This window comes from Zalophus californianus, chromosome 15 (assembly GCF_009762305.2).
Source record: "Zalophus californianus isolate mZalCal1 chromosome 15, mZalCal1.pri.v2, whole genome shotgun sequence".
NCBI lineage: Eukaryota > Metazoa > Chordata > Mammalia > Carnivora > Otariidae > Zalophus > Zalophus californianus.
In genome coordinates this window covers 35,495,004-35,514,323 of record NC_045609.1, presented here as the reverse complement: position 1 = coordinate 35,514,323, position 19,320 = coordinate 35,495,004, and the positions used below count along the sequence as shown (strand labels likewise).

Below are 19,320 nucleotides of genomic sequence, written 5' to 3'. Positions count from 1 at the left end.
TCTCAAGCAGAATTGGTCACAGATGAGCCCACAGTTCTGTACCAGGGCGCCTGTACTTTTTTTATTTTTATTTTTTTATCTGGTAAGATGGAAGCAGAAAATGACTGGAAAATGTGTAGGCTGTGCTGTGATTAAATGTTTTGGCTTTGTCTGAAAGTCATATTCTTTTTTTTTTTTTGAGATCTTATTTATTTGTCAGAGAGAGCACAAGCAGGGGGAGCGGGAGAGGGAGAAGCAGGCTCCCCGCGGAGCAGGGAGCCCAGTGCGGGACCCGATCCCAGGACCCTGGGATCACGACCTGAGCCGAAGGCAGACGCTTCACCGACTGAGCCGCCCAGGCATCCCTGAAAGTCATATTCTTCAAAAATAATTTTAAAATACAATTTTTTTTTTTTTTTTTTTAAGCACAGGAAAGCGCCCTGGAGGGCTGTGCTATGGGAGAGTTTGCACAGCTTATCAGCGGGTCCCCTCTCTGGGGCATCCTACTTCCTCATCGTCTCCTGCACCCTCTCTTCCGTGGAACCCCCAGGCTTGGGTCGCCCCCCGTGGATGCTGCTCTTTGCAAAGTGCAGAGAGCAACTCATTTGATAGGGCTGGGTGGGTGTCCTGAGTCCCCGTTCAGAGGCCCCTGCCTTGTGTTCTTCCTCCTCCCTCAGGAGCCAGGTCTCTTCAGAATCTTAGCCAGAGCCGCCACTACCCAGAAAAGTTCCGTGAACTGTGGACAAGAGCATGACTTTACAATTTTGGAAAAAAAGGATGCTGCTGCTGCTTGGAGAAGCTCCTTTCATTTTGATTCTAGTCAAAGCAACACAAGCTTGTTTTCAGTCACACCGGAAAGTATTTGCAAACTAACGGGAGAACAGGGCAGTCAGGTGAGCTCAGGTGTGGAGTTCCCCACCCCCCAACCCCGAGAGCTAAGCCAGGCACCACGAGTGTGTGATTTTCATTCTTGAGGAGAAAACAGCAGGAGGCACCAAGCAGGTAGATGGCTTCTGGAACCGGGAACCCTAAACTAGACAAAACCCACAGAGAGATGCCGATGGAGATGCCAGAGGTCAAGGACCGGAGAGGACCAAGGTCAGTTCCTCATAATGACTCAGATTTCAGGGTGAGGGGAGCCGTTCACAGGCTCTTGGGAAAGAGGTACAGACCAGAAGAGGCTTTAGGGTCACAGAGGTACCTACCTCGGCTTTCCTGTCACGGGATCCCAATAACCCACTCAAAACTCATTTCTCTCCTACGTCTCATCTATGCCTCGTCCAGAGAGAAATTAGTATTTCCATCTTAATGAAATATTGTATTTAATACATCATAATGAAAATACTTACATTTAAGTGAATCCATTATGAAAGAAGGATGGAATGCTGGTGTTCTCTTGCGCTTCTCCCTCTTTGTGGGGCTATGAGTCCTACTGAGGACAGCAGAAGCAGGTAACTTTAGGGTTGGAGTACTGGTCTCTTCAAGATGGCTCCCGGGCGCCAGAGGTAGGAGAAAGTAGTAACAGAAATTTTTGCAGAAGCATTTCAAGTCTTCAGAGGTAAATTATTTGGTCAACAAGTCTTCATTGAGAACCTACCACATGCCCCAAACTGGGTTAGGAAGTCAAAAGTAAAAACAAACAGCATGTAGTGATCAAGTGCAATGAGGGAAATAGGTACCAAAGCGAAGAACAGTTGGGGACAGGGCAAAGACCCCTCTGAGGAGATGGGGTGAGCTGAGACTTGAAGGATCATACCTTCCAAAGGGGGAGGGATCATTTTAGGCTGAGGAACAGGACAGCACTGGTGAAGGCTCCAGGGTGACAAAGAGGTGTGTTTTTGAGCAACTGCCCCTCAGTGAAGCTGGAGCTCGTGGGTGAGAGGGGCAGTGGAAGGAGAGGATTAAAGAAACTAGATTTTATTTCAAGTGCAGAAAAAAACCCACTGAATGGTAATAAGCGGGGGAATGGTATGATCTATGTTTTAAGGAGATCACTCCTGCCTTAGTATGGAGAATGGTTTTCTGGGACTTAAGAAGGGAGGCAAGAAGACCAGTCAGGAGGCTGTTAGAACTGTGGATAGGAAGAGGAAGGTGGCCTGACTGAGACAATGCCAGGGGACTAGGCCTCAAGATTCGTTTGGAATTATCCCGGAGAATCAACAGAACCTGCTGAGAGGTGAGAGCAAAATGAAAGATACTGATTCGGTTTCTTGCCTGAATATGGAGATGGGGTTGATTAGGGCAGAAGTGGGAGAGGGCTGGAGATCACCAGTTACACCACGTCTGTAAGACCTACAAAGGTGTCTTTCGATGTCATTTGATCTTGAATCTAGAGGGAGCTTGGAGGAACGCTCACAACTGGAGATGGAATTCTGGGTCTTATCTGTATACAGGTGGTATTTGAGCTCATTGTAGTACAAGGTGAGATGAGAGAGAGGAAGCCGCAGGCCTGAGTGCTTCAACATCCATGTTTAGAGCTGGGCCTGGGTGGCAGAGGAAGATCCAGGAAAGGGGACAGAGAAGGGAGAAGGAAAACCAGGTGTGTGGGATTACGGACGCCTGGGCACAAAGAAATGGAAGGTACTGCTTCATAACATAACAGTACTGGTACTCTTTTGAGTTTTGACTGTAGACTGCTGGAGACAATGCTTGCTTGTGACAACAAAGTAAACTGTATTTGTATAGCACTAACCAGTTCCTATAGCATCCTGGACTTGTTGGCTAAGCCTTTAATCAGAGAGATGACAACTTATGGCCTTTTCACAACGTCAAGAGTTGTAGAAGAGCTGCCATTTGAACTGGGTTTGTTTCAGCTCACAAAGTTGAGCTGAGTGAGTTTGGGCAACCACGTTGGCTTCTTGGAGCCCAGTCTCCCCACCCGCACGCTGGGGACAACCACCCCATCTCCTGCACACGGTGGGCGTGTGCACCCCGTGGAAGGGCTGCTTGTGAAAGTTTGATAACAATATTGAGTCTATTTCTAAAACAGAATGTCAGCAAGGAAGGCCAGTGCCTTCACACCTGGGTGGGCACCGCTTGAGCTATTCAAAATTAACGGTCGACAGCGGACGACCACTAGAGACCCTTACAAAGTAAATGAAAGAACACATTACTGGGCTTAAAAAACATGGTTAATGAAATCTCAACCTAATGGTGACTCCATGTCAGTCCCGACGAATCCAGGTTCCTGTTTTCCAGGATCCTTGGCACATTTAGGTCTGAATGGCTTTCTGTAGTCAGAGTGGGCAAGTAGGGAGGAGCGTGCAGGGTGTTCTGAGGTCACCTCAGATCAGCAGTTTCTCTCCTCCCCAGGAATGTTGGAGATCGGGCCGGCAGTGGGGGTCCTGTACCTGGCTCTGCTGCAGTCGCTTGGGAGCCTGTGACACGGAGATCCCAGGACTGTTCTTAGATGCTGGTCTGGCAGGTCTGGGGCAGCGACCAGAACTTGCCCACGAGCTCCCCAGAGGTACTGTGAGGCAGGCATGGGTGCTTAGTCAAGCATTGATTTCTAGGCTTGTAGCTTGCATAGGAAAATGTTTCAACAGTCAGAACTTTCTCTGAACGCCATAAAATGTAAACAGTGACTTTTTGTGTGGGGGTGACAGAACCCCCGTTTCACCACAAACCAGAGGCGATTAGCAAGCCACTGCGGAAGGGGAAACACAGGGGAATCTCAGTCCCCAAAGAACCTCAACAGAAGAGGAAAGAGACTATATTATGTGAAGGTTTCAAGTTGGGGCCTGTGGACGCTTCCAGATCAGCTTGTTAGCAGGCCCCCGCTCCAGTTCCCGGGCTCAGGCAGCCTCTTGCTGACGGGTGCACGCACTAGGCTGCTAAGATTCTAGGCAGCAGTTGATTCACACGAGCGGCACACCATCACCTCCTGGTCTGGAGGTGGATTAGTTTGCTTTCGGGCCAGCACAGCACCTGGAAGTTTTCTTCCCTTTGGGACGACAGCCCTTGCAGAAGCCTCTTCTTGTAAGCGCTCCCTCAGCCACTACAGATATCCCCCCACTGACTGCACCTGTAGAAGGAAAGGACCAAAGGGCAAGGTCTTGCCACTAAGCCCAGAAGGCCTTGTAACTGTGACAGAGACATAGGAAGGGTGAGAGCACAAGGCAAAACACCAGCAGGCATTCTCCCTCTGCAGGGGCCTGCGATCCTGGCTGGGGTGTATGCACTAGCCTGCCTTCCCCGTTTTACCCTGAGTTTACTTGAAGTTTGTGTCCATGATCTACAAAACATGTGTGTAGAACCACGATGGAAAAGCAACGCTCTCCCTCAGAGAGGTCTGAAGGAAGTGGCGGGGGCGTTGTAAGCACCCACATTTAGACACCTTGAGAGCTTAGCGGGCCGGTTTCACGTGGGTGCCAGGTCAAGCATTTATTTTTATGCTTGTAGCTTGAATAATAAAATGTTTGAACAGTCAGAACTTTCTCTGAATGCCATAAAATAATGTTTGTACACAATGATTTTTTTTTTTTTTTGGTCTAAGCAACCAATCACTCATTCACAACAGAGCAAAACTTTCACACTTTTTTTTTGAGAAAATGATTTTTCAAATATACAGTCCCAAACTGGGTGCTTTTTGGGTATTAACTTTTATAAAAATGAAGTCTGCTACCACTGTGCTAAGACCCTGAGGGGTGTTTATGCACACTGTACAAATGAGGCAAATGGGTATTTGGGCAGGATACCTTTGCAAATGAAGATCAAAGTCAAAAAGAAAAAAACAAATTCACTTTATTTTAAAGACAATGATTGGCATACAGAAGGTATGCACCAGCATAAAATAAACTTTCATGAAAAGCATTAAAATTCATTATAAATTAATTTATTAAATAGGTATTTGGTATATGTGATGGTTTTATTAGATATTACTCTTATTTATTGCCAACCCCCTCCCCCAAAGTCAAAACAAACCAGAAAATCTCATAACTCCAATTTACACTAAATAATTTATTTTCCCAAAATGTGTATGTGTTCTGAGATGTGACACATGATACAGTTCAGGGGGGTCATTCTCTATCAATCATAATATGACAGGACACAAGAGGCTAAAAATGGCTCATCATAATTTATTTTATGTTAAAATGTACAGCTTTTTTTTTTGTTGGCTTTTTTTTCTTTTTTTTGAAGTGACTGACTAAAAAGAGAACAGATAAATCCAAGAGTGTCGCCGGCTCCTATTTTACACGAGGGTACGCCCCTCCCGCTGGCCCTAGGTCACCCTGTACAAGTACAAAGGCTACAAAAGAAGAATATAAACAGACACAAATAACTGTTCTGCTTTTGTACATGCGGTCGGTAAGCTTAGTTTGAGCTATTCACAAGCTACTTCTCTATTCTTCCTTAAAAAATAACTCCAATATTTTATAAAGATAGAAAAATCTACAGATGGAATGAAAATGTAAAGTTAGAGGCATTTCCATAAAATAGCAACTTTACACCAAATTCACTATTTTTTTTAAATCCTGCCAAGTATTTGGACATATATGAAATGTTTCAAAACCTGACGGATAAACACTGAGATATGCTTCATTCAATAAACAGAAGTCTGCATTTATAAAACAGAAAGCTGCCTTTTTTCCCCAAAGAAATCTGTCACCAAAATGGAAAAGGGTCTCAACTTTACACCAAACATTTAGCAATAAAACCCTTTTTGACTAACCAAATGGGAATAGCTTTTATAGCTCTTTACAGTTTTATAATTAACAAAAATATAGTTTTTTTTTTAATCCCTCAAATTAGGGCACCCTAATCAAGGCAAAAAACTTAAGAAATGGCTTACTGTTAGCACAACACTTGTACAGTACTACAAAATGCACTGTCACTAACAAAGACATTAGCGGCATGCTGAAGGGTCACCTTAAACAAAATATACAATAACTGAAATGCTAAAGGCATTTACATGGAGTGGACAGGGGGGAAAAAAAAAAGTTCTAGGTTTAGTATTAAAACAGATAATTTGGTGGGGGCGGGGCTTGATATCCACATCATTTAATGGAAGCAGGCACAACAAGTGGCTGCCTTCAAATTGTAGTCCAGAGAGGCCTTCCTTTGCAGAGAATTTCATATAAAAGTAACAGAAACAAAGATACCAAAAAAGAAAAAGGAAAAAAAGAAAAACAACTTGTATAAGGCTTTCTGCTGCATACAGCTTTTTTTTTTTTTTTTTAAATAAATGGTGCCAACAAATGTTTTTGCATTCACACCAATTGCTGGTTTTGAAATCGTACTCTTCGAAGGTATTTGTGCAGATTCAATCCAATAGTGATGCCTGGGGGGAGGGGATCTCGTGACTGCCCCTGTTGCCTACCTTCTCATGTAGGACCCGTTGAGAGACTGTTTGGACATGCCCGTGTTCATGTAGCCGTGATGTCCGGGGGCCGTGTACATCATGTTACCGTGGGGCGGGGTCTGCATCGGCTGCTGGGCATATGGCTGGGTTCCCATCATGCCCATCTGCATCTGCATAGGGTATTGGGGTGTTTGATTCATGTAGCCATGATTGCTGTGATAGCCACTGTTCATCATCGGCTGGGACATGCTATACCCATTCATGGCATTGAGTGTATTCATGTTCATGTTCACGGAGTTGACATTGTAGGCTGGGGCTGGCATCAGGTTCACACTCATGTTCATGCCCCTCTGCATCGTTAAAGTCCGTGCGGGACCCTGCATGGCTACAGTCTGGGAGCGCCCATAGATTTGCGACTGATGGGTGGCAGCGGCTGGTGACAGAGATGCCGATTTGGTTCTCATGGAGACGTGGCCCTTGCTGGCGATCTGGGTTTGCAGTCTTTGGCTGTGGGAGATGCCAATATTTGATGCAGCCATGTTCCGTTGCAGAAGAGGCGGTGGCAGATTCATCGGAGGAGGAGTCAGGTTGGGGGGTGGGGTCATGGTAGCTTGTGCTTGGGGTCCCCCAGGGACGGAGTGCGGAGACTGAGAAAGCTGAACAAGCCCTGTGTTACTTAATGGTGTGGACAGAGAGGCACTGTTTGCATAGGAAGTTACAGCAGCGGAATGGCTGTAAGGCAATGAATGATCAATAAGTGTATTAGTTAACTGCTGTAGTTTGGCAAGGCTGAAGGTGGCTGATGGCTGTGGGTAATGCCCAGCCCCAAAATCACTTTGCCCCATTCGTTCATATAAGCCAAGGTTGGCGCTGCCAGTGTCGGGGAGCTCGGCCAGCTGCATCGGCGGGCTGAAGTTGGCAGCCATGCTGCACTGAGCCAGCTGCTGGCCGCTGCTCGGAGGCCGCTCCACCACACAGCCTTGAGGAGACTTGACGCCGCAGGTCGGGGGAGAGCTGATGCTGGTCTGCTGCAGCAGGCTGCAGCTGCCACTGATGTTGGACATCTGCTGGGTGACGGCACAGCTGCTCTGTGTCAGACTGCTAGAGGTGAGGCTGCTATAGGAGCAGCTGTTCTGCGAAGAGCCGTTTCCGCAAATGCTGCCGCCCATAGTAGAATCATAGCTACTCGGGTTTTCATAGTTCTCGGTTGTGCTCTCAATACTGCCCAGGTCACTAAATCCGCTGTCCACGACTTGCTGTGAGTGGTCAGACACCGACGGGACATCCATCATTGGACTGGTCTCCATGTTCTGCAAAGATGGCACCGAGATGGCACTTTGATCCGGGCTGATTTGGGCATAGCTGTTTTCCAGGGCAGGGACGCTTGGGCTGTTGACAGAACGTACTGACTGGCCAGGATGGGAATGGACGGAGGAAACGGGGCTACTGTGGTCTGACTGCTGGCAATCGTCCAGGGCGGTGGCGATCTGTGGACTTTGGTCTGCATGGGTGTAGTTCTGTAGGCTTCTACAGGCCTCTTGAGTCTCGGCGCAATCCTGAAAAGTGTCGTCCTGTTCACTGTTCTCCTGGGTCAAGGACTGGACTGCCTGAACGGTCTCGGAGTCAATTTCCATGGTTGCAGTGTTTCTCTCTTTGAACTCAGCATCCACTTCTTCACTGCTCTTTCGGTCCTGCTTCTGGGCCTGTTCTTCTGGGGATTCCTCATCAGATTCAGGTGCAGCTTCAGTGTCTCCAGCAAGCTCCTTAGGTTCGCTGTTACAAGCAGGTGCAAGGTCAACACCACAGTCCATTAAGACCTCTGAGTTCGAATGACTAGGCCGGACACTAAGGTCTAAAAAAGCCTCCTGGTTTTCTAGTACTTCTTTGAAGGCTTCTCTTGGGCGTTCTTCCTTCTCTGCTTCTGTACACTCCATGTGACTGTCATCTTCATCATCTGCATCGTGACCCTCGTTGTGAGATGGCTCTTCCTCCTCTTCCTCCTCCTCCTCACGCTCATCCAAGGGGACAGGGTCTTCTTTGTCCATGCAGACTGCTGGTTCTTCTTGTTCCTGACTTTTAGCACCACCCAAGTCTTTCTCTACATTTTCTTCCTCCTCCTCCTCCTCCTCCTCTTCATCATCGTCGTCGTCTTCCTCCTCTTCTTCCTCCTCCTCAGGTTTGATTAGATCATCTTCTGGTTTTTCACCCGGCGATTTATTTGGACTTACAGGTGCACACGTTTCATCCCTTCTGTTTTCATCCCGAGGCAGCAGGGGCTCCGCGGTTTCCTTGACCTCCTCCTCAGTCCTGGCGGGAATGGGGCTGGTCTTGTCCTCCGGAGCCTCCCTCTGGTCTTCCACTGTTACCTGGTCATCAGGTTCCATGGGTGTCTCCGGCGGGGTGTACAAGTTCAGTTTAAATCCGGTCTTCCTCTCTTTGTTTGGCCTCCACTTAGACAGACCACGTTTTGTTCCTTTTGGCCATACTTGTTTGCACTTTAGAGGTTCGGGATTGTCTCTATTGCTGTCTTTCAAGTTATCTGTATCATCATCCATATTGTCTTAGCGAGGAGACAGAAACGGGAGGAAGAAAAAGTCTTAGAAAGCATCACCTTGAACAACTTAATTAATTAGTATACACTGCTTTTGATTTCTAGAGTTGATGTTAAAGACACGATCAAAACTAACAGAGAATCATATTGTGCTATAAACCAAGTAAATAACCTAGGTTTGGGAAAATAATGTGTTTCACATAGTCCCTCCCTCCCTCCTCCTCCCCTTCCAACAGAAAGTTGTGCTTTTTATAGAAAGCACATGGATGCAGACAGCTATAATAAACTGCTTTGAGTTTAACAAATAAGACATTCTCTGATGTAAAAGCCCAGAATTCCACAATGTAAAAAAAAAAAAAAAAAAAATCAAACATGTACAAATTGGAAACTACAGGGGAAAGGGGGTTAATGGTAGCTCCATCTCCAAAGCACCACTGTGCTGGAGAAATGAACAGACGCCTAACTCACGTATCTATCCTGAGAGTGCACTTCCGTTTGTGGACATTTACTACATTTAAATGATCTCAGATGACACTATTTAACTTTGATCTGGATGTTCTCCCTGGTATAAAAATAAACTGTGCACCTCTGAAACAAATGAAGAAATACCTAAATATCCCCAATAGAAATGCATCTGTAATCTACTATAGGATCATCATTTTTGCACAACACAAACTATAATGTATTTACCATGAAATGATTGAATACTTAAACTCTAGGTATTCTTTTGATCACTAATTCTGTCCACATTGTATTTAGGATCAATTTGTTGCTCAAGTGTAAGGTTTGAACACTGCAGTAGATAAGAAAAAAGCCATAATGTTCATGTTCATTTTAACTTGGCTAATCTTATTTCTACTGTACCGTTTTGCACATATGACTATAAACAGATTTGTAAATATATTTATCTAAATATAAGCAAGCAAATAAAGATAGGAATAAATACAAATATAAAACACCTAAGTCTTCATGAGATCTTTAGAAAGAAAGTTAAAGCTCACACTGATCTCCTGGAGGGTCAATGTAAAGGAAAAGCTTTACAAAGAAAAACAGCCTTATTACTAACATTACTTTGGAGAACAGACATAAGATCTCACATTCAATGTGGAACAGAGATCCTTTTTGCCAGAATGGAGTGATTTCTAATCCAATCAGTACAGAACAGGCTAAGCAATTAGTTCACTTACGTAATAAAAGGATCACACATAAACTTACCTGCAAGTATTACATTCAAACTGGCTAGCTGAGAACACATGAGTGAGGTAGACTGATTCCTTCAGAAGTACAAAGTACAATACCCAATTAATAGTCACTCCAAGGTGTCCAAATGGTTTTATTTCTAGTCACATGGGCAGATAATAGCCATGCCAATGCCCCTGGATTCCACATGCTACTGGACCTACGAGCTTTTGTAGGAACACCTCTCTAAATCAGAAGATGAGTTTTCTAATAATTACGGAGATCCTGAAAGGAATCAGGTTAATACGGCCACTCAGAATTTTAAAAGCAAAAGGCCCAGAATGGAGAATAAAGGTAGTGATGATTCCTTTACAGGCTCCTGAGAAGAAGTGGAAATAAATCTCAATGTCTACACACAAAAAACGGTATCTTGCCGCAGTTTGTTGTTGCTGTTTGTTTAAAGAGACTAAGGAACAGGGGTGCCTGGGTGACTCAGTCAGTTGGGCACCCGACTCTTGGTTTTGGCTCAGGTCATGATCTCATGGGTCGTGAGACAGAGTCCTGCGTGGGGCTCAGTGGGGAGTCTGCTTGAAAGATTCTTTCCCTCTGCTCCTCCCCACCCCTCAAGTAAATAAATAAATCTTAAAAAAAGAAAAAAGAAACTAAAAAACAAGGCTTGGATTCTTTATACCCAGGATAAGTTGTCATTCTCTCAGCAAACTACTGTATAGAGCAATAGTATCCCTGTTAATTATGAAAGTCAGGAAGATGCTTGCTGATGTCCTTAAAATTGTGACTTTTCTTTTTTTTTTTAAAGGTTTTTTTGTTTTGTTTTTTTAAGATTTTATTTGACAGAGAGAGAGAGATAGCGAGAGCAGGAACACAAGCAGGGGGAGTGGGAGAGGGAGAAGCAGGCTTCCCGCGGAGCAGGGTGCCTGATGTGGGACTCGATCCCAGGACCCTGGGATCATGACCTGAGCCGAAGGCAGACACTTAACGACTGAGCCACCCAGGCGCCCTAAAGATTTTATTTTTTTAAGTAATCTCTATACCAAACATGGGACTAGAACTCACAACCAAGAGTCACATGCTCCACCCACTGGGCCAGGCGCCCCAAACTGTGGCTTCTCAAAAGCAAGAGACACCTGTAGTTCCCAAAGCAATGAGATGGCCCGTTTCTAGATTAGCAGGGATACTAGAATAAGTTTTTATATAGAGTCATTTCAGCTACAGAAAGGAGAGACTGTCCACAGATCCTTACGATTCAGCTGGGAACTCAAGAATCCAAGCCAAAAGGCAAGGAATGGTTGCTTTTAAACAGGGCAGCAAAGACAATTCATTGGTGTTAGGTTTTTTTTTTTTAGAGGATGGGGTGGGGTGTCCCTGCCAACAGCAAATTGTAAAATAATAAAAGGAAGGACAATTTCCTGATTTCCACATCATCCTGTATTATCAAAGCTAATACTGATGGTGTGGCTAAGTTTAAATGATTCTTGATAATAAAGTATCCTAAGACACCACTAATTATAAGCTGCATCATCGATTTCCTAAATTTATTTTTCAGGAAGAAAGAAACTACAGCATTCGATGCTCACATTGACAGGAATAAAAACCCTGACTGTGGAAATATTAAGTGTGAAAAAAAGTACCTATGAGAATCAAGGAGATGCAGTGTGTTTCTTATTGAGAGACTTCAGAATTTTTGAGGATTAGCCAATTTCTGGAAAGTAAGATGAACCCACCTAGAGGAATGTTCTGGCCTTAGAAGTTGTTTAAAATAAAATCCAATTCCAGGAAGAAGGGATAGAACCTTTTACGAATGAGAGAGGACAGATGAGCACTTACTCCTGGTGGGCCGACACAACCCCCGAGCTGCCTCTGGGCGGTCATGCACGAGACATGCACAAGGATGAGATTTTTATCATCCCTCCACTTACTTCTACAAGGGTCAGCATTCTTAAAACAGTGATTGTCTTTTTCTTCGTCTTCCTCTGTTTGTCTTTTCTTCCCAGGCTGATGTTGGAAGGCTTTTCTTAGGACTGGCTTCCCGCCGTCTTCCTCTACTTCAATCTCACAGGTAGGCTCCAGGTGCGGCATCGGCCTCTCTTCGTCTGAGTTGTCAAAGGGCTCATTCAGGACTTCCGTCGTCTCAGAAATGGTCTCAGTTGTTACGCTGCTGTTGATCCTCCTGCGTTTACGACCCCTTTTCTTCTTTAGCACAAAAGGCCTCTGAAATTAATTCCAAACATAATACATAAGAGCTCATGAGAAATTAAATGGTTGAGTCGATAGGCAGCAACCATGTACCGAAGGCCTGTCTGAGAATCTTACACACAGAGACTTCTGTAATGCCTTTGTACTTCACCTTCCATCTGATGTTTAACACCCCTCTTGGGCTCTAACTACACAGGCAAGTGTTTTCCAAATAAAGCAATTGTTTACTCAAGAAGATGCTCTGAGAGGGAACATCGCCTCAGCTTAACTGTAGATTTTAAAAGCCAAGGTTTGCTTTTCTAGCACACATTTTCCAGTGGTACTTGCAGACTTCAAATATCCTGTACATCATCGCTCTTCAGTCATCAGAGACACAGATGTTTCCATAAATGTTGCAATAATCGACTCGCCACTGGGTCACTCATTTAATACTTGATAACTGTTCACGGAGCACCTGCTATATGCAAGGTGCTGTAGGAGATTTGATGGTGTTCCCCATTTCACAGGGCTTCAGAACGATGAAAAGGGTAAGAGGACGGGGTACTAGAAGACAGAATTACTCTACTGTTTAAAATGTTAAGAGAGTCATGTATTGATGACTGCACAGATGTCAGCAACTGATTAATTCTATAAAATATTATAGAAGGCCTCTAAAGAATAAAGGACATGTGAAATCTGTCTTAAATATTTATATGATAGGAATTTTTTTTCTCACTGCACCACAGGCTGGCACAGATGACTCACCATAATAGCAATTATAAAACACTTTTGCCCAAGCAGAAGAGTATTTAATGAAACCAAGTTAAAATACAGGAATAACACATTTGCTGCTAAAATGTAATCTGTCAATAATGGGTCTGAAAAATTATTCAAAATACATTGCAAAGAAGGTTCAATATACTTGGTTAAAACTCAAACTCTAAAGTGTATCCAAGAATTACTGTTGGCTCACATTAACTCTCTCAACGTTCACATATAAACCTGATAATCATATTCTGTAAATTGACATTTATGGTTATTAACACCCCCCAGTCGGCCTGCCCTCCCTAATCCACTAGAATTTACCCAAACATGAGTATAGCCAATATAAAGACCTGGTTTTCTCCAGATTGAATCCATTTATATGATGGGAATCCATCTCATGCCTTGGATAATTCTGGTTTTTGATGTTTTTAAAACAAATTTCTTTTGTAATATACACGTAATACCTGAATACATTTTCCTTGTAAGAAATCAAAAGATTACTCCCAAGCCTGAAGTTTAATTTATGGGATGTTCTTTTCTACCCCCTCACCATAGCTGCCCTTCCACCAACAACAGACTACCAAGCTGGGAATTAGAGCAGGTTCTTGGACAGGCAGTGCGCAGTATGACTTTAGGGCAGAGCCTCAACTTGCGTTATTTCTACAAGTCTTGGCTATACTGACAATAGCTGGTCCCTCACTATGTCACAGATACTGAAGACAAAGATATCAGATCTGGGTTGAATAAAATTACCCAAGGACAAAATCAAGTTTTTACTTTCTGCACAAGGTGTATCTGGAGAGACCACCAGGCTATGAGAAATTTCAGCAGTGTGACTTGGCTGCAAATGCAGAGTATCAGCATCAACATGGAGAGCCTGAAATACCTTCACAATTCTATGCCAGGAACAAGAAAAAGAGACAGTTACCAGGAGAGCTGGGCTTGGGGAGTCCGGGTACTCATCTGGTTCTGGCTCCATCTCTAAGGAGTTGTGTGACCTTGGACAAGTCTCCTAGCCTCCTAAGGCCTTGGCGTTTTCATCAAAATGCACTGAACGGTGGTGTGAGTGCTCTCCAGGGCCCTCTTCTGCTCCCATAGCCTGACTTACTCTGGTCCCACAAACCAGCAGGTGGCAGTAACTACTAGACGAGGAAGCCCGCCTGCCCCTGTTTTCCGGTCCCAGCACTAACCTCAAAAAGTAAACACAATCATGACTGTAAGATAAACGATTATGATATATGATCAGCAGGACTGAATACAAATAAACTACATCTAAAGAACAGAGAGTGAAACAAATACTAATAGATTGTTTGCAATGACAAGATTTGATTGAAACAACTCAGACTGCAAATCTAAACAGACACATACCTTTCTCTTTACGGCAACTGATTGTGGTTTAGTCAATCTTGGAGGAGAACTCTGAATATTTTCTTCTTCCTCCTCCTCCTCCTCCTCTTCCTCCTCCTCTTCCTCCTCCTCCTCCTCCTCTTCCTCCTCCTCCTCCTCCTCCTCTTCACTGCTATCTTTAGACAGCTCCATCAGCTGCCCTCGCTCCCCTGCCACTGGCCGGCTCTCCGGGGAATGCAAATATTTATTTTTCGATTGTACTTTTGCAGGTGATTGCCTACTGTTCGCCCTAGAGGACAGGATTTCTTGCTCCTCCTTTTCCCAGCAGCTAGCTTGTTCCATTAGCCGCTCAGCCTGAAGGGGGGGGGGGGTAAAAATGGTGGGCCAGTGAAAGGGCAGTTAAGCCAGAGCCTCTAAGGATCAAAGGCAAGGACCTCTTAAGTCGTTTCTGATCAGAACAGTCAGCCAGCCAAGCAACATTCCAGCTGCATCATCTCAGGACTCTCTTGCATCAGTTAGGATAACAAATCAAAGAAGATTGGGTTTCATGGGATATTTAGCAGTATTAATGATGCAGCGAATTGATTTGAGTCCTTTATCACTACATTACATGCTCACTGGCATGGAGCACTTTAAGCAAGTTCATAAACACAAAGAATCGATTGACACTGCAGCCTTGGAGCTCAGCACCAAATGTGATCTGATTACATGCTGTCAGTAGTGAAAAATGCTGCTTTGTGATCAATGATAAATGTTTCATTTTTCATACTCAATTCAGTAAAATTATCATGTCTTACCATGCAACCTCAGTTAGGATAAATTAGTGCCATATCATTTCACAAGCTCTCTCTACATAACCAAGCCTTTGACAACGATGGTAATGACTTTCTTAGCTTAAGAATGCTGCAAGATTGAAGTCCCACAACTTAGGCAGATGAAGCCAATCATTACCTCTTTCTCAGCTTCTCGCTCTTCTTCAGAAACTGCAGCATTAGAAATTAAAATTGGGGTCCACCTTAGACTTTCTGGATCAAGTTCATTGGTCCGGGAACAGGTTTTCAGCTTTTCCATGTGGCCCAATATCAACTTTTCCCTTCTAATGATGACAAATCTGTAATGTGATGTGGCAGAACAAAGTGCAATCAAAAGCTGAAATTTCATTTCGCCTTCACACATTGACAAATGCTAGCACTATAACGCGGGGTATGACTGATGAGAAAGCCCATCGATGAAAAGGTATAGCAAATTGAAATCTGACCAGCAAAAAAGTATCATTTCCTGTTTTCTATTTAGGAGAAAGGTTTTGATAATACCTTTTATCAACCTCTTACCTTAAACTGGAATGTATCCCCCTAACACCAGGCACCCTTTCTAGTTTAAGATGCTTGGGAGGCAGCCAGTGACGCGCACGCATTGGTACTCACCTGCCATCCCGTTTGTCAATCATATGGAGGTGCTGCAGGGTGGTGGCGATGTCATGTGGGCACATGCCCGTAGCTCTGCTGATGGCCTTGATGCTGATGTGCTTCTCTTGGTGGTGGTAGAGATATTCTAAGATGACGCTCTTCCAGTAGGCCAGGTAGGAGAGACGGCCCAGATCAGAGAGTGGCTTTTCAGGAGACCCTGCTTGGCCTTCTCTTCTAGAAAGCAAATAGCCTAGGGCAGAAAAAGCCAAAGTCGACCTCACTGTGGTGTTTTCAGACATTGGAACGGGGGCCACTTGGAAATAACGTTAAGTAGCAATAAGGTAAAAAGAGCACATCAGACTTTATTATGTATGCAGTCTCTTTCCCAGTTACAGTGATTTGATGTCCATGAAGTTCATGCTTCTGAACCTTTCATGGTAGCACTGTAAGTCAATTCACATAGCTAGCGGCAGCATTCCAAATACACATCATGGCATTATTTCACAAAGCTAAGGTTGAGGACGTTACTTCTGGTAAATTTCAACATCCAAGTTTCTCACCAGCTTTAGATTCTTTCAAAAAACGAAATGTCAGGCACTTACTCAGAAATCCTGTCGAGGGACCACCCCAAACATTAATGGGCAAGTTGTTTTCCACAGGAAGGACCTAATGACCCTTTGACAGCTGGGTCTTAATAAAAGAGAAGGGTTTCTGTTGACTCAGATTCTATATTGCTTGTTACATTTAACTAGTCGGCTGATCTGAAGCTTTGTTTTAGGACTAATAAAAGAATGTCTTTTAAGTCAACTGCTGCAACTCACATCAGCTCCCCTAGCTCTATTTTCACCTCTTTCATGTAAATTAATTTATAATCCAACCCCAGAACGTTGGTTCTACAAATAAAACAACCTCCTTAAAACAAACTGTTTCTTCGTGTATATTCAGAAAATCCCTGAGCATGGTAAGCTTTTGAATGTGCATCCTACAGCATTATGGTGAAGGTTCCTTGGCAAAAGGACTTTAAAATGATTTAAAACTTTAAATCCACTTGAAGGTAATTAATGAAGACTGGCAGCTGTCTTGGTAATTAAGAGCCACTTATGGAGTAAAGAAATGCTACAAACTAATAATGTCTACCTTGCTCTAATTATCGATTTCAATAGCCTCACCTTCATGAACTTCCTAAATTTAAACAAACATCAACCACATACAGTAGGTGGCAGCAATTACAAAATCATGCTGCTCTGTAAACCACCCAAATCTTCGGCATTTTTCTTCTTTATCTACATTTCCAAAATGGCTGCATTCTCAAGAATTTTCTCAATTTTGGATTTTTTCTTAGAAGGAGAAATCATGCTTCTGATGCATTTTCCTGCCTCAAAATTACTGCAGATAATGCAGAAATAGAGAACAAGAAATCCAACCTGACCCTAGAGGGGTGTAACCACAGCATTTTGCATTTTGACAGTTTCAATCTGAATGTCATTATAAAGAATAAGCACATATTTAACTTTAGGCTTTCCTGAAGTCTTTTGACTTATTTGTCTAACTCATGTTCAAGTGTAACCTAGCTGATTGAATGCGAACAAGCACCACAAAAATTTTACAGTCAAACCGCTGTCGACACGTCATTCAGCTGCATACTGAGGCTCTCAAGAGCAGTGTGTCAGGAATGCTAACGCTGATGACCACGGTGCTCAATCCAGCCCAGATCATGCCCTGTCAGTTTGGAGAAGAGCTCTCTGTCACTCAAGTACAAAGGGTGCCCAGACCTCACGACACAGATAATTGGCACGTCTGTCACCTGCCTCCTAAGTGCTTGGCACATGCTGAGAAATTTACTCAGTTGGCTAGAGGACCCAGCTCTGTCCCTGTGTCGGGGGGGAGAGGACCACAGTATCCAGGCTATGAAACTATCCCCCTTGTGACCACAATTAAAAGTCCCCTGCAGTGACTGTGAAATTCCCTACTCCCTCACTGGTTCTCATCTGAACCCCACAGTTAGGGACAGAAAGCCCCACCCCCGCAGCCCAGCAGAAAGATTTCTATACAATCACGGTCAGAAGGCGGCAGGTGCCCTTCCTACCTTCTGTTCTCCGCTACTAGGAGCAACCTTATCCAGGAAGCACATGGGTTTCTTTGTTCTGTCTTCTCCTCCCTCAATCCCTACCCCGGGCTCAGCCAGAATCCCCCCAAAACATACTTTACACTACATAGCTATTCATATTTTCACACCCTGGGGTAGTACAAACACACCTTTATTGGGGCCTCAGCCTAAACTGGTCAGGCCACTGGAGCTCTCAGGCAGCCTAGGGTCTGTGGAGAGCATTTAAGCATAAACTTCTCAGCACCTGCAATTCCCACCACGGTTAAGTGGCGGTCTCCTGGGACAACCCCTTGGACACAGTGTGCAGTGTGTGACTGACACTGCCACAGGAGACTCCTGGAGCCCGGGGTGGGCTGGGGAGGCGGCAGCAGGGTACCAAGCCCCACTGAGCATGCATACACTGAGCCCGTTGGGCCCACTGGACTTTCCAGCAAGCACCTCCACACCACACCAGTGAAGGCTACGAAGCAGGAAGGCTACCAACATCTGCCAGCAAGTGATACCCTCCTGGGTGCTGGGGAGAAAAAAACTGCAAACCAAAACTCCAACCAGAAAACATCAAGCAGGTTTCCGGGGATGCTGTGTGCCAACATTTCAGACCACACAGTGCCACTGTCTGAAGGCATCGCTGCATTGCCTGAAGTTAGTTTTTCCTTCTCTGACTCATGAGACCCTCAGGGAGCTTATCCCAATGGAAGGAACTTGCACTTAAGCTGAAAGCCATTTAAAAGTCCACAGTCTTCTCCTGAAGGGGACATTTTAAAATTAAATGGAATCCATTTCCACAATCAAAACGACCAAAGGTTAATTTCTTTGATTCCTTACTACTTAAGTGAAATCACTTGTAATATATTAAAACGTATAGTTTAGAAGACAAAGTTATGGTGTATTCTACCCCACTGGTGCACTAGGCAGGAGGCATGTTCCCTCAAAAAAGCTAGAGCTGGTAGCACTTCACTGCTCTGACCTTTGTTTTATTTTTTAAAAAAGATTTTATTTATTTATTTTAGAGAGGGAAAGACAGACAGTGAATGACAGGGACAGGGAGAGAGAACCTGAAGCAGACTCTGCACTGAGCACAGAGCCCGACATGGGGCTCGATCCCACAACCTCAAGATCATGACCTGAGCCGAAACCAAGAGGATGCTTAACCGACTGAGACACCCAGGCGCCCCTACCTCTGTCCTTTGTTAACATGGAATGATTTAAATAATGAATTTCTTGCCATCTTTTGTTTCCTTCTCCTTTTTCTAGGCTCCTCAAATCATAATTACTATATAGCCAATTGACAGAATAATTTTTGGTAAGAACATTTAGGTTATTGAGTAATTACAGCAATGCGGTGGTTTAATGTTACAGCTCTTACATTTCACTTACCAAAAAGATTCCAAATAACTGATCTAAGATGCAGGGAAATAAAAAGCACTTAACTTGGAAGCCCGTGTATTATCCTGAAGATCTGAAACAAGTACAATACACCACTGGTGAACAG

At 44.2% G+C, this 19,320-nt stretch overlaps 1 protein-coding gene across 5 annotated transcripts in view; it reads right to left on the bottom strand.

The window, feature by feature from the left end:
• Positions 1-4,731: 4,731 nt before the first annotated feature.
• The window catches only part of KAT6B (lysine acetyltransferase 6B), a 180,107-nt gene continuing 165,518 nt past the window's right edge, over positions 4,732-19,320 (bottom strand). For 3 of the 5 annotated variants that reach the window (XM_035724229.1, XM_027595982.2, XM_027595981.2), the window contains exons 14-18: positions 15,740-15,971; positions 15,267-15,426; positions 14,337-14,669; positions 11,948-12,239; positions 4,732-8,840 (exon numbers count right to left, since the gene is read on the bottom strand). In XM_035724229.1, coding sequence (XP_035580122.1) covers positions 6,295-8,840; positions 11,948-12,239; positions 14,337-14,669; positions 15,267-15,426; positions 15,740-15,971 — 3,563 coding nt within the window. In that variant the 3' untranslated portion in view covers positions 4,732-6,294. The remainder of the gene's footprint in view (positions 8,841-11,947; positions 12,240-14,336; positions 14,670-15,266; positions 15,427-15,739; positions 15,972-19,320) is intronic. The other 2 variants (XM_027595983.2, XM_027595984.2) reach the window with 1 other exon arrangement.